The sequence below is a fragment of the Solanum pennellii genome, chromosome 7 (genome assembly GCF_001406875.1).
Source record: "Solanum pennellii chromosome 7, SPENNV200".
Classification (NCBI taxonomy): domain Eukaryota; kingdom Viridiplantae; phylum Streptophyta; class Magnoliopsida; order Solanales; family Solanaceae; genus Solanum; species Solanum pennellii.
This window is the reverse complement of record NC_028643.1, coordinates 48164682-48179793: the sequence shown is the minus strand read 5'-3', so window position 1 is coordinate 48179793 and position 15112 is coordinate 48164682. Positions and strand designations below refer to the sequence as shown.

At 31.5% G+C, this 15112-nt stretch overlaps 1 protein-coding gene and 1 pseudogene across 1 annotated transcript; one reads left to right on the top strand and one right to left on the bottom strand.

The window, feature by feature from the left end:
* Positions 1-9195: 9195 nt before the first annotated feature.
* On the bottom strand, positions 9196-11201 carry LOC107025034 (annotated as a pseudogene).
* A 2114-nt stretch (positions 11202-13315) lies between these two features.
* On the top strand, positions 13316-14664 carry LOC107024663. Its single transcript, XM_015225654.2, has one exon. It carries the CDS (start codon positions 13359-13361, stop codon positions 14499-14501), a length of 1143 nt encoding a protein of 380 aa, XP_015081140.2. The 5' UTR covers positions 13316-13358; the 3' UTR covers positions 14502-14664.
* Positions 14665-15112: the final 448 nt, after the last annotated feature.

Below are 15112 nucleotides of genomic sequence, written 5' to 3'. Positions count from 1 at the left end.
GATTAGTTCTTGTGGATTTATTATGATAATTTTTTGTAGCATCCTAAATGAACATTATATACTTGAAGTCATTGTTTATTTATATGCTGAAGTCAACATTCCTTTTTTGTTTCCTCTTCTTCATTGGTTTCTCCCTATTTCTATGTAACTGATGCATGTAATAATTAATTAAGAAAACATAAGAATTAGTTCCTCAATTAACATTATTAATAATAACTTACCATTATTCTATTTCTCACCATAAACAAGGTGATATGATGCCTCTGCATGCACCTAAAGTCTCAATCCTGAAATACATCAAACAAGAAAGAAAATAGTGAGCAAACAACAATATTTGTATTTGAATTTATGTGAAGGTTCACTTCAAAGATGTTAAGAGGGTATTTAAACGTCCGTGTAGTTTAAGTGCTAAAGTAAGATTTCCAACCAAGTTAAAGGTTTTTTTTATGTATTTTCTCAAAATTCTTTTGAAGAAAAACACTTGTCACATGACTTTTCTTCTTATATCAATATCTTGATGACTCATGAGATACTCTCTCTTTTTATTTTCATAAAGAAATCATATTCTATCATCAGAAGAAGAACTGACAAAATTAAGGTGTCAATTTTGTTGATTTAATAATTAGTTTTTTTGTTTTGTAGGCTAAATGTAAATAAGGGAAAAGAGTCTGATATACCCACTCAACTTTGTCATTTAGAGCTGAAATACCTCTTGCTATGAAAGTGGCTCATATATACCCCTACTTGTAAACAAATGGCTCACATATACCCTTTTCCTTTAACGGAAATGAAAAAAAAATTAATCTAAATTTTAATTTTTATTTTTCTAAAAAGTATAATCCCATATAAGTAAATTTAATCCTTGTCAAACATATTTTTTTTGACTTTTTTTGTTTCAATGACTAATTTATAATTATTATTTTGATAATCAAATTTATTTATGTTTCACTAATATTCTTTTGTAAAACTTATTGTAGATGACCAAAATTTTTTCTTCGAATACGAAATTAAATTACAATACACACAAAAAAATAGTTTAATTTTTTTTCTTTAAACTAAGGAATGAAAGAAAAAAATAAAATAAGAATAAGAAATTCAAATAATTATAATAAAAGAAGTCAAAAAATAATTTATGCATGAAAAAAAAATATACCTTGAACTTTGATAGAAGAATCAATTATACCCCTAAATAATTTTTTTTAAAAATTAGAAGTAATAAATATAAATTTAAAACTAACTTTTTAACTTCCGTTAAATGAAGGGTATATATCAGCAATTTTGTAACGGCAGGGGTATATGCGGGCCGTTTGTATAACGGTAAGGGCATATTGAGCCAGTTTTATAACAAAGGATATATCAGCTCTAAATGACAAAGTTGAGGGGTATATCAGACCCTTTTCCCTATAAATAATTTTGAGAATTATTTTATATGTATATGTATTTGGAATGGTACAGTTATTTTGAAATATAAGGTTCTTAACATATTTTAGATTTCTAATAACTTAAAAAAATATTCTTATTAATTTTACTTTTATGTTTTGTCTTGATTATCAATGTTTTATTTATTTTATCATTGAATTTTAATCAGATAATTATATGCTCAGTTATTGATAATATATTTGATTTTAAAAAAAAGAATATGGTGCATTTTGTAGTTAGTCCATCATATAGAATATCATACTAAATAGGATATAGATTAACTCTTGTATAAACTTAATTTCAATTTTTAGATATCTAATGTTTACCGTCAATGCTCCGACTATTATTTTACACTAAAGTCGAGAAATTTTATCCATTTTGAGATCTTTTCTTTTCATCTCTAATTTGCTTCGAAGGAGCTTTGTTGTTTCTGTTTTTCCTTTTCTGATGCTTGTTATCCTTCTTCCTTTCACGGTTTTTCTTTTATTCATTTGGTATGTTGTTGAATTTTTTTCTCTTTGATACGTGCATGTATAATGAAACTTGTTTGATGTTCCTGAAAGCGAAAAAGCAAAGGAAGGAAGAAAAATAATTAAAACAAAGAAGATATTTGGAAGACAATCATAAAAAGAATTGAAAAATCGAGAAAGGAGATAATCAAACCATGAATTTTCTACTACTCCGTCAATAATGAACACATTAATATCAGTTGGTGAATAACTTTAACCATATTTTAAAAATGATTTGTAATTATCTATCCTGTTATAAACATATTTGTGTTATAGTGAATGTCTAATTATGTGGAGTCTTTGTAGGATATGGTTAGGAATCCTACTTGGGGACCAAGTAAGGTTTTCCCTATAAATAAAGGGTTTTCCTTCATTGTAAAGAAGATTTGTGAAAGATCTATGAAACCTTGAATATACTTGAAGATGAATAAGACGTCTTATCTCTTCTCCATACTTTCTTCTTTTTCTAAATTTATATAGTTTCATAACACGTTATCAGCACAATTGTTTTATTCTTAAAGAATGATGAAGAAGTCGGGAAAAGTGCAAAAGAGATCTTGTATAAGTTATGCAATAAGGTTCATATATTTTTAAGGTATGATTTATCTTTATGTTATAATTATTTATTTAACAGATTTGGAGGTACCATCTCAAGTAAGTATGTAAAGAGACTTGTCGACTTTCTATACGTTTAATTTTAATCGACTAGGAAGAGAATTCCTTAATTTATTCTAATAATTAAATAAGCACAATTTAGTGAAATATATATATATTCAACCTTTATATGAGGTATGTGATCTATTACGCTATATTAATTAACTACTAATGTTGATTATAATAAATCAATAATCTTAATTTTGTGTGTAATTATAATGTACTATCATATTAATGATCATCAAATGTGATAAAATTACAAGTATTTTGAAGGTTTGAGGTTGAGCCTCATTATGGATAAGACGATAGATTTAAGTTATATCGCACCAAAAGAATAACACGATGGATTTATGTCCAATCGCATAAAGAGGGTAAGACATTGGGTTAAAGTCCTGATGCATCATGATGATAAGATATTGGGTTCAAGACCCATAGATTTATGACCTAAGACACTTTTATATGGATAAAACGTTGAGTTTGAGTCTCAATGGACTATATTGATGATATTTTGACTATCAAAGCAAAAAGTATGCTTTTGATGAAAAGTAGTCATGAACCCTATTCAATTGAAAGCTTTCATTCCCTAAAGTGAATGTCATAGTCGTGCATATTACGTCTAAAAGAAGACAAGTGATTGAATAATGCACAAAAATATATAATGAGGTACTAAAGCTATCATAATTTGATATGCACATGTTTGTGTTTCATTCATCAAGAATGAGAACTTTTAATAAATGCTAAAAATATAAATTTATTTTTTAAAGGGAATAAGGTGTAAGCCACCATGCTAGGCATGAGAAAGATTGCGACCTTGGTGAATGATGTGGTACCACCAAACATGTCTCTAAGAAGACATGTATTTGTAGAAAAGTTTCATGTTTTATCTTCGGGCTTGTATTGGACAAGAATTAATGCAATTGAGACACATTTTATGGTAAATAAGAAGTTTACTAATTCCAATACTTTCTTAGTTTGACACGATTGTCTGAGACATTGTTAGGCTATAATGTGTAGACGAATTATGGAAAATTAAAATGGACATCCATGGAAGAAACTAGAAATTCTTTTAAATGGTGAATTCTTTTGTACTACTTGTTAGCAAGGCTAGCTAATTGTGAAACCATCATAAACGAAAGTTGAGATTGAATTCTCTGTGTTCTAGGAACGTATACAAATATTTGTGGACCTAGTCATCCACCTAGTGGATTGTTTAGACATTTAATGGTCCTAATAAATGTTTCTTCTATATGATCTGATGTGTGCCTATTATTATCTCGCAACTTGATATTTGCAAAAATGTTGGCACAAATAATATGTTACATGCACAATTTTCTTCAGATTAGTTCATTCCATGATGGAATCACGACTCACCTAAAGGGTGAAGTAATTGAGAAGAAATAAATATGAAAATTACTCTTGGATTAATAAAATTGAAATTTGCTCATATAATAATAAATCAGAAATTTACTAAAGCAAAAGGCACATGACGTAGTAAACTTGGAGTTTACGAGTATTAATAATTTTATTAGTTGGCATGAATAATTTGGTCATCCCAAAGTTGTGCATACTGAGTAATGGACATACATTGAAAAACTAGAAGATTCTTCAAGAATTCTTTACGTTGTTTGTTCTCGTGATAAAGTTGATTTGATCAACTAAAGTTGGGACTAAATCCCTAAATTCTGAAAAGTATAAAAGGTGAATATGGATCCGTTTACCTATCATACCTATCATGTGTATGATAAAAATATGCATTTATAAGATAATCACATGTACGTTTGTTGTCAACATATAGTTTGACATTCACAAAATTGTGTGTGCAAAAATAATTGAGTTAAGAGCACAATTTCAGAACATGTAATCAAGACAATTTATCTTGATAATATTGATAAATACTCAAGATGATATGACACTAAATGTCTCAAATAGTAAAATTATTGTTTATGAAAATAAAGCTTCATATGTCGTTATGAAATACGATATTGCATACAAAAAAAATTGTACGCATCAGACTGATAAATTATGATCAAATTCTTTCAATTGATCTATGGTCGGGATCAAATATTTTTCATCTGATTATTTTGATATGTGGTATATAATCAATGAATATACATTGATGCACAAAGATAGATTCTCTAAAAGATTGAGATATATGTTAGTTTGTCTAACATAAGGGGGAGACTAAGAGTTGTAAATACTCCTATTGAATGTTTCTTAAGGATAAAGTCTATGACATGCATGAAGCATGATAGACTAATCAATTATAAATAAAATAATCCTTGAAAAAGGGGGAGGATCAAAGAATCAAAATGATCATAATAAGGATACAATGTGCTCTTGAAGATCTTACTACATAACACTTTATAAAACCTCATGAGAGGGATAGCTATCTAAAGATAATGAAGTGATGAGATCTCGTAAGTTATGTCCTATTGTGAATCAATGCTAAATGGTATATTGTTGACGATTTATTTAATACAATAGCGTGCAATATTGTAAAAGATATGAGGATATGAATTCTATATCTATTAAAGCATGCTTGTGTAGAAATAATTATCAAGTGAAAAGTGGAATGATGCATCTTGGTAAGCGCAAAGCTTATTTGACTTGCAATCTAGGCACTAGAAGATTTCATACATCTAATATTAAATGTTGTTACTTGACAAATTTCATATGAAAATATCCAATGGGTTCAAATTCAATAGCATATACAAGTTTTTGGAAAACTTATTTATCATCCTCATAAGGATTAAATAGATTCAAAATGCATATAGCATATACAAGTATTATTATGTAAGTTGATGACTAGAATTGAAACTCTTGGCAATAGATTATTTGCTTAAAGAAGTTGAAGTAAGGAACTTGCATAAATTTTTGACCCTGAAGGGAAGATTTATAAAAGCAGATAGAATAAAACATATTTCGTCAAGGTTTTTCTACAATCATAAGCTCCCAAGAATGGTGATATCAACATGCAAGAGGTCTGTTCAAGTAATATTTTTGTTGGTTTATTCACCAAGTCTCTACCAACTACAACTTTAAAGAAGATGATGCTCAAGATTGTAAAGCGAAGATCCAAGCCTCTTGATGTTTTCATGAGGGGGAGTTAATACGTGATATACTCTTTTTTTCTCGCAAGGTTTTGTCCCACTTGGTTTTCCTTGTAAGGTTTTTAATGAAACATCCATAATGCGTATTATTAGATATGTGTACTCTTTTTCCTTCACTAGATTTTTTCTCATTGGGTTTTATCTAGTTAGGGTTTAACGAGGCACATAATCTACCGACATTCAAGGGGGAGTGTTATAAACATATTTGTGTTATAGTGAATGTCTAATTATGTGGAGTTCTTGTAGGATATGGTTAGGAACCCTACTTGGGGACCAAGTAAGGTTGTCCCTATAAATAAAGGGTTTTCTTTCATTGTAAATAAGATTTGTAAAAGATCTATGAAACCTTAAATATACTTGAAAATGAATAAGATGTGTTATCTCTTCTCCCTATTTTCTTCTTCTTCTAAATTTATATAGTTTCATAACATATCCTATTTTAAATATTCGAGAAAATTGTTGACATTCTCTCGTATAGGTTATCAACAACTATTTATTTACCTTTTAATTTCTAATATATATGTACTATATTACTGGGTATTTAAAATGAACTGCCACTAATATATTTAACATATTTATTTCTTTTTTTTATTAAATTATTAGAAGAAATATGAAGAAAAATTCAAAAAAAGTGAGAATAACAATAAACAAAATACTTGTCACAGAGAGGTGCCACATAGGATGCTTAGTAATTTATAATATAATTGTGTTATATATATATATATATATATATATATATATATATATANCCCAACTAATTGCAATGCATATATATATATATATGCATTGCAATTAGTTGGGTGGGATTTTTTGAACGAAATTTTGTAAGCATTTTTTACGTAATTAACTACACTAATCGTAGGAAAGCAAATGTTCATAGTTCATTATAGAAAATTAAATGAGGTGATTGTTAGGCTTTTAAAATAACTAGCTTCTGGGTACGCGCCACGCGCGTGTGGCCATATAAATAAAATTTTTTTTGTGAAGATTGTATATTAGCAATATTTTTAAGTTATATTATGTGTTATAAAATAGAAAATACAAATTACATGTTCTTAAAATTGATAAGCATCCTATATGGTGTTTTTGTTTCTAAGATTCAAAATTCAAAAAACTATATAACTACAATATTTAAATGAATAAGTGAAATGTTATGTGCTACGTTAATGAAATGTGTAAAATCAGTAACATATAGAAATTTTTTACCGTAAAATTAATGTCGTGTGTTGCACATATTAAGCCCTAGCAAGGAAATTAAATAATAAGTGTCATGAGTGTATTCTTCACTAAGAAATTTCTTTGACGAATCCAACAACATCCATAGCTGAAATTCTTGCACACCAATAATGTTCATAGTGTATTTTAATAGCCTTTAACTTTGACATTGATTGAGAAAAAACTGCTCAGAAAAATGATATACTCTTCTTTAGAGCCCATAAAAATGGAGAGGGGACTTGAGGAAAATGAAAATTATTCTTGGCTTTATATAATACTTTCATTTTAAATGATTAATTAGTCCCTTTAGCTTCTTTTCATGTATTTATCATTGAAAATAACATGTATTAATATATTAATTATGAGATTCATTGTATTGAAATCTACAACTTTTAAGATTCTAGCAATGTAAAGGTAACTGCTTCTATATTTTAGTTAATGTGCAACTTAAATCTCTACATATTTGCTCTCATTAACTAACATTTGTCTCTTCATTGTCTTTAACATTTAGATTATTTAATTTTCATAACTCTTCAAATATTCTCAATTCATTAATAGTAAAAAATGTTTACTGCTCAATATTTTTCAAAAATTAAATAATCAAATATGAATATAATATTTTTATTTAGTATAGGGATAAAATGGTAATTCAACTTTACATCTTGGAGCTTCCCACTTATAATATAATATGATTTAAGTTCATTACAGAAAATAAAATGAGATGATTGTTAGGCTTTTAAAATAATTTAAAGTACAAAAGATTTAAATTGGCAAGGGCTTTTAAAATAGTTTAAGTAAAAAGATTTATAGGAAGATATAACTAATCATTTATTAATAATTAATAATTAATAATATAATTGTGTTAAAAATAGATAAAAAGTCTAATAGATAAATACATTTTCTGATAATATAACTAATCATTTATATATAAATTAGTTTTGGATTTTTTAAAATCTTCTTCTCTGTTCCATTCACATTTTTTTTCTTTTTACTTCTCATATTATTACATAAAAATGAAAGAAAAATTTAATAAGAATAATAAATTCAATTAACGATAAACAAATAGATTTATAAGAGAGATATTTAAGATTCCAATTAGCTGTTGAATTGAAGAAGTAAAACGAAAAAATCATGTGTAATAAATTATATTGATTTTTTTTAGAAAATAAGAAATCAAAAATATGTATTGAAAATAAAAATTCCATTAGATAAAAAGGGTATCTGGGAGCAACTTCTGTAATTATAGGCTATATATGAGCCAGTTTTGTAACCGTAAGGACATATGTGAGTCACTTTTGTAACAAGAGGGTACATCAACTCTAAATCATAAAGTTGAGGGGTATTTTAGGTCATTTTTCCTATATCATATATACATTGTTATACATTATTTATACACTATCGAAACATGACATAACTACTTATACAATATTAATACATTGCATATTAATGTAACTATTTTGTTGATTTTTTTGTCACCTGTACATTTATGTAAGAAGCCCGTTTTAAAAAATCTCCAAAAATTATTTATCTAGATTCTTACTTCACTTTCCATCTTTTCGAGGATTATCATCATTTTGTAACAATTTCAATAACATTTCTTAAAACGTAAGAGTCATTAAGTGCGAGGTATAAAATATAACAATGTAGCTAAGATAAGTTTATCCCATACATATGATGGAATAACTTAATCTGGGATTAACTTCTTCACATTCAAATGACCCCTTAATGACTATGTCATGTTTCTATCATCAAAATGAAAAAGAAATAGAATAAGAATACAAAGTACATGCAAATTTTGATCTTCCCAGCTTGCAACAGAAGAAAATAATATGTGTTGTTACATATTCTCACTGTTCCACTGCTTTTCCAAAACAATTTATCAGCCACCCCAATGAATACAAGGTTTATTAACTCAACCTAGAAGCAAAATAGATAACAGTCCCCAAAAGTGGAATAGTATATACTAAAGATCATGTTGGTTTTAGATGATCAACTAGAGTTTCCATTGGAAATGACATCTAATGAGTAATAGCTTGCCGGTGTTTCTCTTGCTTCACCTGCATGTATAGGATCATCTTGTTTCCCCATGCTGCTGTAAACCCCTACCTCTTGCTTTACTGATAGAGAAATACGCGCACCTTCTTTTGACCAGAGATACATACAATGAGGAAAAGAAGAATGTGGGACCCTCAGATATCAATGTTGAGACGAGCATTCATAGAGACAACATGAATGTCTTTGATTTATCAAAAAACAAAACCTAGAGTAGCCGTGTCCACATAATAGTCTCATTGAGGTGCCTTTGAGTTACCATTTCCCATTGAAAGCTCTGATTGAAGTTGCTTTTGAACCCAAAATATACCCAAAACCGCTGCCTGCAATATAGGAAAGGCTTAAGATCTCTAATGCCAAATGCAGGGTGGTCTAACACCAAAGTCACTCACATTTGTACATGAACTACTTACTTAAGGTGATGGAAGAATGCTTAGGTAAAACATACAACAAAAGATGATAGGGAGTAATAAGCTGCTCCGGTAATAACAGCACCCTTGCTTCTGATCTCCAAGAGATAATCCAATGCTTCTTCTGTGATGATCTCATCAGGAATTAGAACTGGAATACCCGGTGGATAAGGACAAATAAGCTCTCCACAAATTTTACCGAGGCTATCTCTTATACTGACTTTACGTTCGTAGCAAAGAAGGCCTCTCTAGAGCTCATGTTTAATCTAAGATCATCCAGGCAAACAAAATGATTTACTTCTTTCACAGGTTGAGGAAAGTGAGAAGTTTCTGATAGATGGTTTAGACCAGCTACAAGCCGAAGGACATGATTTCTTTGAGTCCCTAAATTAAATGCCAAAGTAAATGATTTGGTTCACAAACAACCAACATCATTGCACAATATATCATCTGCTTCAAAACCTGAAAGACCTAATTGCCATACACCAATGGTGAGCCTCAATGGGCCGATCTTGAAAAAACTACAGAAACTTGGTAACTCGAGGATTGAGATTCCACGAATTTTACTGATCAAGCTTCTTGCTTCCAGAGCCAAGTCCATTGCTTTGTCAATAACAGCCTCTCTATTTTCAATTAATTGGGCCCTGGAGGAATCCAGAGATGCTAAAAGAAGATAACTAGGGCTACTACTTTGAAGCATTTGTAGGCTTTTGCTGATTCTTTCTCTATCTACAAGATTTCCTTGCATGTGCAACATAGATGATTGCGTAAGCGAACACAAAACTTTGTGAGTAGACTGTACAGCAAGATCAGTTCCTTGGCTGAGGGATGAGCTAGGTAACCCTGGATGAAATCCTAAATGGGCCCCATGAGCCTCTCGACAGTTACGGGGATATTATACGAATGAAAAATATGACAAATATCATCCATGCTGCTGCGTATACCATGATAGGTAGGGGAGACGACCAAAAGGGCTGCTGCTTTTCGGCCTTCCATTTCTAGCTTTTTGATTGCATCATTCACCTACATGAAGTTGGATACAAGTGTAATAGGCTTTTTAACACTTTTATAACTTTATCACTAGTTTGCATAGTTTCACCTAAAAAATTGTTCCCCTTATGCATTCAAGATAATTTAATTCTTACATAAAGACAACTTTGATAAAGATGAATGTCAGGATGTTGTTCTTTCCTGTGATGGAGTGATGCCACCAGCAACATCCCATTTGAAATCATATTCAGGGACGATATACTTTGGGAGTGGACCAGACAATACCATAGCAGATATGGCTGAGATATGAGAATTCCGTGGGAGAATACGAGTTTCTCCAGGTGAACAAGTAGCCATAATGGCCGCGTGAATTCCACATGTACTACCGCCAACAAGGAACCATATTTCCGATGCTCCAAAAAGTATGGGTGCTTGTTTTTGTGCTTTGAAAATGGGACCTTCTGGTGAAAAAAGATTGTCAAGTTCCGGAAGCTCAGGCAAATCATGAAGAAACTGTTTTGCACCAATGAGCTGAGTCAACAATGATGGTGCTGCTTGTCCTCTGTTATGGCCAGGAAAATGAAAACTTGCAGCATTTTCTTCAGCTGAAGCTTTTAAAGCACTAAGAAGTGGAGGAAGTTCACTTGGACAGGCAGCAGCACTTGGAAACAAGAAATTTCTGTTAACGGAACTCCATTATATCCTATAGAGCTAGTATAGTTTTTGTTTTTCCCGAGCAATAAACCATTCCTTTATTGCAATATATGTTCAACTAGACGTTGAAAAGGAAGATGTCATTGGGATGAATGGTATATAAATAAATGAGTTGTTCACGCAGTCATTGGTCATTGCAACATTTCTTTTTACCAAATCTCAACACAAGAATTTCCACAGTATTCAGTGTATCAGTAATTAGATACGAAGACAAACAGAAGCACAAAATCTGAAGATACCTACAGTAAACCAATACGAATCTCTCCAAATGAAATGAAATATATACTTGAAGTATCAAAATTCTAATTGACCCATCAATTGAAATGCAAAATTGAATATCTCAAAACTACATTTCACCTTACAAAAATGCTACATCAAGAAACATCATAAGCCTAAGCTATATTATGTGATTTCTTAGCTGATCTCAACCTACATTTTATCAAATTCTCCGAATTCGTCCCTTTCTAAGCTATGATTATCATATTGGAACATATAGAGGAATTCGAAAAAATCAAAAAATTGAACTTGGAAAAACCCATTTGGGAAATGCAAGGTGTTAGTCTTGTACAAGGCCTGAAACTTTAGTTGTTGCAGCAAAAATTCCCAAGAAAGCTCTGCAATCAAAAGTAATAAAAAGGGGTTAAATATGCTGATAGAATATGATAGAATCGATAATTCATGTTTTGATGATAGACAAGAAGCGCAAATAATAGTAGCAAATGTACGCAGCAAAAGAAGCCAAGCTCGAGTCCAAGATCGAGTAAAATGGGTCAGCCGAGTAATCAAGAAAATAGAGTTATTTGTCAAAGCCAAAAATAATATATTAAAGGTATAAGTTGATACAAATAAGGAAAACCTTAAATATATTATTAAGGAAGGAAGTTGTATATAATAAGGATTGTACTTTAAAAGGGAATTCTTGTTCAACAATAACTTCCTTACCTTATCTGATAAGGAGTGTACAAGGCAAAAGAAACTCTATAAAAAGAGCACGAGGCAGAGGAAGAAAGATACGACTTCACGCAGAGAACAAGGGAGAATTATTCATCAAATTGAACTCTTCAAGGTTGATAGGATTGCTACGTTTAAAACATTCTTGAGTGAGAAGGTTTTATCGAGTAGAACTATTTGTCTTGTTTTTGTTTTGATTGTAATTTACACTTTATTGTACAAAGGGTGGGTTTGGCTCTTTGTAGGGTTGAGTGTTAGTAAGAGTTGTAACAAAAGGTGGGTTTGGCCTTTTGGAGAGATCGATTGGAGTCAATCGAGGGAGTAGTAGAGATAAGACTTTTTGATTATTGAGTTGTAATCACAAAATCTTATAGTTGAATTAATAAAACGAGGTTTTTCCTTCCTTGAGTGAGGAAGGTTTTTAATTCAATAAGTGTTTGTGTCTTTACTCTGTCTTTACTTAAAAGCAACTTACACGAACCTGGTTCGTGTTCTGGGGTAAGGTTTCTTCAATTGGTATCAGAGCAGGTCTTTTCGTTAAAAGATTCACACCTTGAAAAGACTCAATGGCAGCACCACCTACCCCACAAGAGGGAGCTTCACAAACACGACCACCACTGTTCAATGGCAAATATTATGGATGGTGGAAAAATCGTATGATGGACCATCTTATTGGCGAAAACCCTGATCTATGGGGAGTAATTCTAGATGGCCCAACCATACCTATGAAAACCGCAACTGATGGAATCACCAAAATCCCAAAGGAAAGAAAAGAATGGAATGTTGAAGACAAGCTTGCAATCCAAAACAATGCCAAAGCCAAGAAAATTTTGATCTGTGGCATAGGACCAGACGAATACAATCGAATCTCGTCCTGTCAAGATGCCAAAGCCATATGGGAAACACTACAAACCGCTCATGAAGGAACAACGCAAGTCAAGAAGTCCAAAATTGATAACTTGAACAGGCAATATGAGCTGTTCAGGATGGCAGAAGGGGAGACTATTCAAGATATGCACACCAGGTTCACCTCCATCATTAATGAGATGTACTCCTTGGGAGAGATAGTTCCTAATGGAAAGGCAGTAAGGAAACTCTTGAGTGTCCTTCCTGAAACTTGGGAAAGTAAAGTCGAGGCTATCACTGAAGCCCGCGACCTAGACTCACTGGCCATGGATGAGTTGATTGGTAATCTCATCACATACGAACTCAAGAAAAACCAAGAAAAGGAAATTGGAGGAAAAAGGAAGGAAAGGAACCTGGTTCTAAATAAAAATGCATCAGATGATTTTGAAGATGAAAATATTGCCCTCATAACCAAAAGGTTCACCAGAATGCTAAAGAGAGGGCAGACCTTTCAAAAGAAAACTTCTCAAAAACCATCTGAAAACACTAAAGACCAGGTTTGTCATAAATGTGGGAGCCCAGATCACTTCATCAAATTCTGTCCACTTTGGGCTTTAGAGCAGAAAAAGGCAAACTTTGAGAAGGTCAAAGACATCAAGAATGATAAGTACATTCCCACAAACAGAAGAATGACCAATCAAGAAGCGGATCTTTCAACGAGAAGAGCCTTTGCCGCTATGGGGGACTTATCTGAAGAAGAATTTGAGGATGGAGGGTTCGAAAATCAGTCACTACTTGCAATAGAACAATCAAATAAATATGATTTTCTTGCACTCATTGCTGAAACAGATTCTGAAGATGATGAAGAAGATGACAAACAAAGCAAGGTAAGTTTTCATCACATCAAAGTAAATATTGAATCATATTCTAAAAAGGAACTAGAGTCTTTATTGAGTACTCTTATAGATGCATATCAGTCTGTCAATTCTGAAAGAGAACAAGTGATGGAAAACTATGCATCTTTAAGAGAAGTCAATGACAATCTTGAGAAACACAATCACTTTCTTCAAAATAAATTAAAAGAACAGATTAAAATCTCAGAGTTAAGTCACAAGGGCAAAAACTCTGCTAGTGAACTTCAATTAGCTCTAGAAGAAAAAATAAAATTGTTAACCATAAAATATCAAGCTTTAACAGAAAGGAATAGGTTGTTACAAGAAAATCTTGATCATACCAAACTGGATCTGGAAAGAAATCTTAGATGGACCAGGTCCTCTGAAATTTTAACTCAGATTCAAGAAAAGCAAACCACTAGTCGAAGTGGGATAGGTTTTAAAAAACAGAATAATCTTGTGTCACACACTATTCACATGTCTAAAAGTTTATGCACTCATTGTGGAAACTCAGGTCATTTAAAGAATCAATGTAAAGCTTTATTTGAGGCTTTTCAGAAAAATGTTAAGTTCACCAAAAAGGAAAAGACTGATACGGCTAAGAACCTGGTTCGAAATAAAAATGCTCCAAATAAAAGGTTTTCTTATTTGCCTTTATGGGCTAGAAGAAATCTTATTCATCCTTTTACTCACATAAAGGGGCCCAAGCTAATCTGGGTTCCCAAGACTAATCTTTGACTAGTGTTTCAGGTGAAGGTGAGAGGGAAAAGGCCAACTTGGTACATGAATAGTGCATGCTCCAAACATGTGCTAAAAATGGTAGAAAATTTCCTCTCGCTCTTTGATTTTCAAGGAGACAGTTTATTCCTTGAAAAGGATGAAAAAAAAAAAGTTGAAGAAAGTGACATGATATCAAACATCTTTGATGATGCAAATTTAGGGAACACTGCATATGAACCTGGTTCACAGCTAACAATCATTGATGCACCTGCAACATGAATTACTACTAATCTATGGTTCTGGAGATTGGGGGAATATTAGAGCAATCGGGACAGTAAGAGTATGGCACACCTTTAGGGGGAACTTCGTTGTGTGAACATGGTCCTTGTTATTCATTGGAAGGTATTGAAAATTGACAAGGGTTGGTTCTCTGTGAATCAGCTTGAGATTCATTTGATCTAGGAGAATATGATGATGCGACATTCTCATGAAGGCCTTGAATATGAAGAACTTGAGAAAAATCAGTCAAAGCATGGTCTTATCGAAACAAGTTGATGCATTATCATGATTTCCTTTAATAATTGGCTAGTAAACGAATAATCTTACGCTTGAGTGATTATACAATGAAT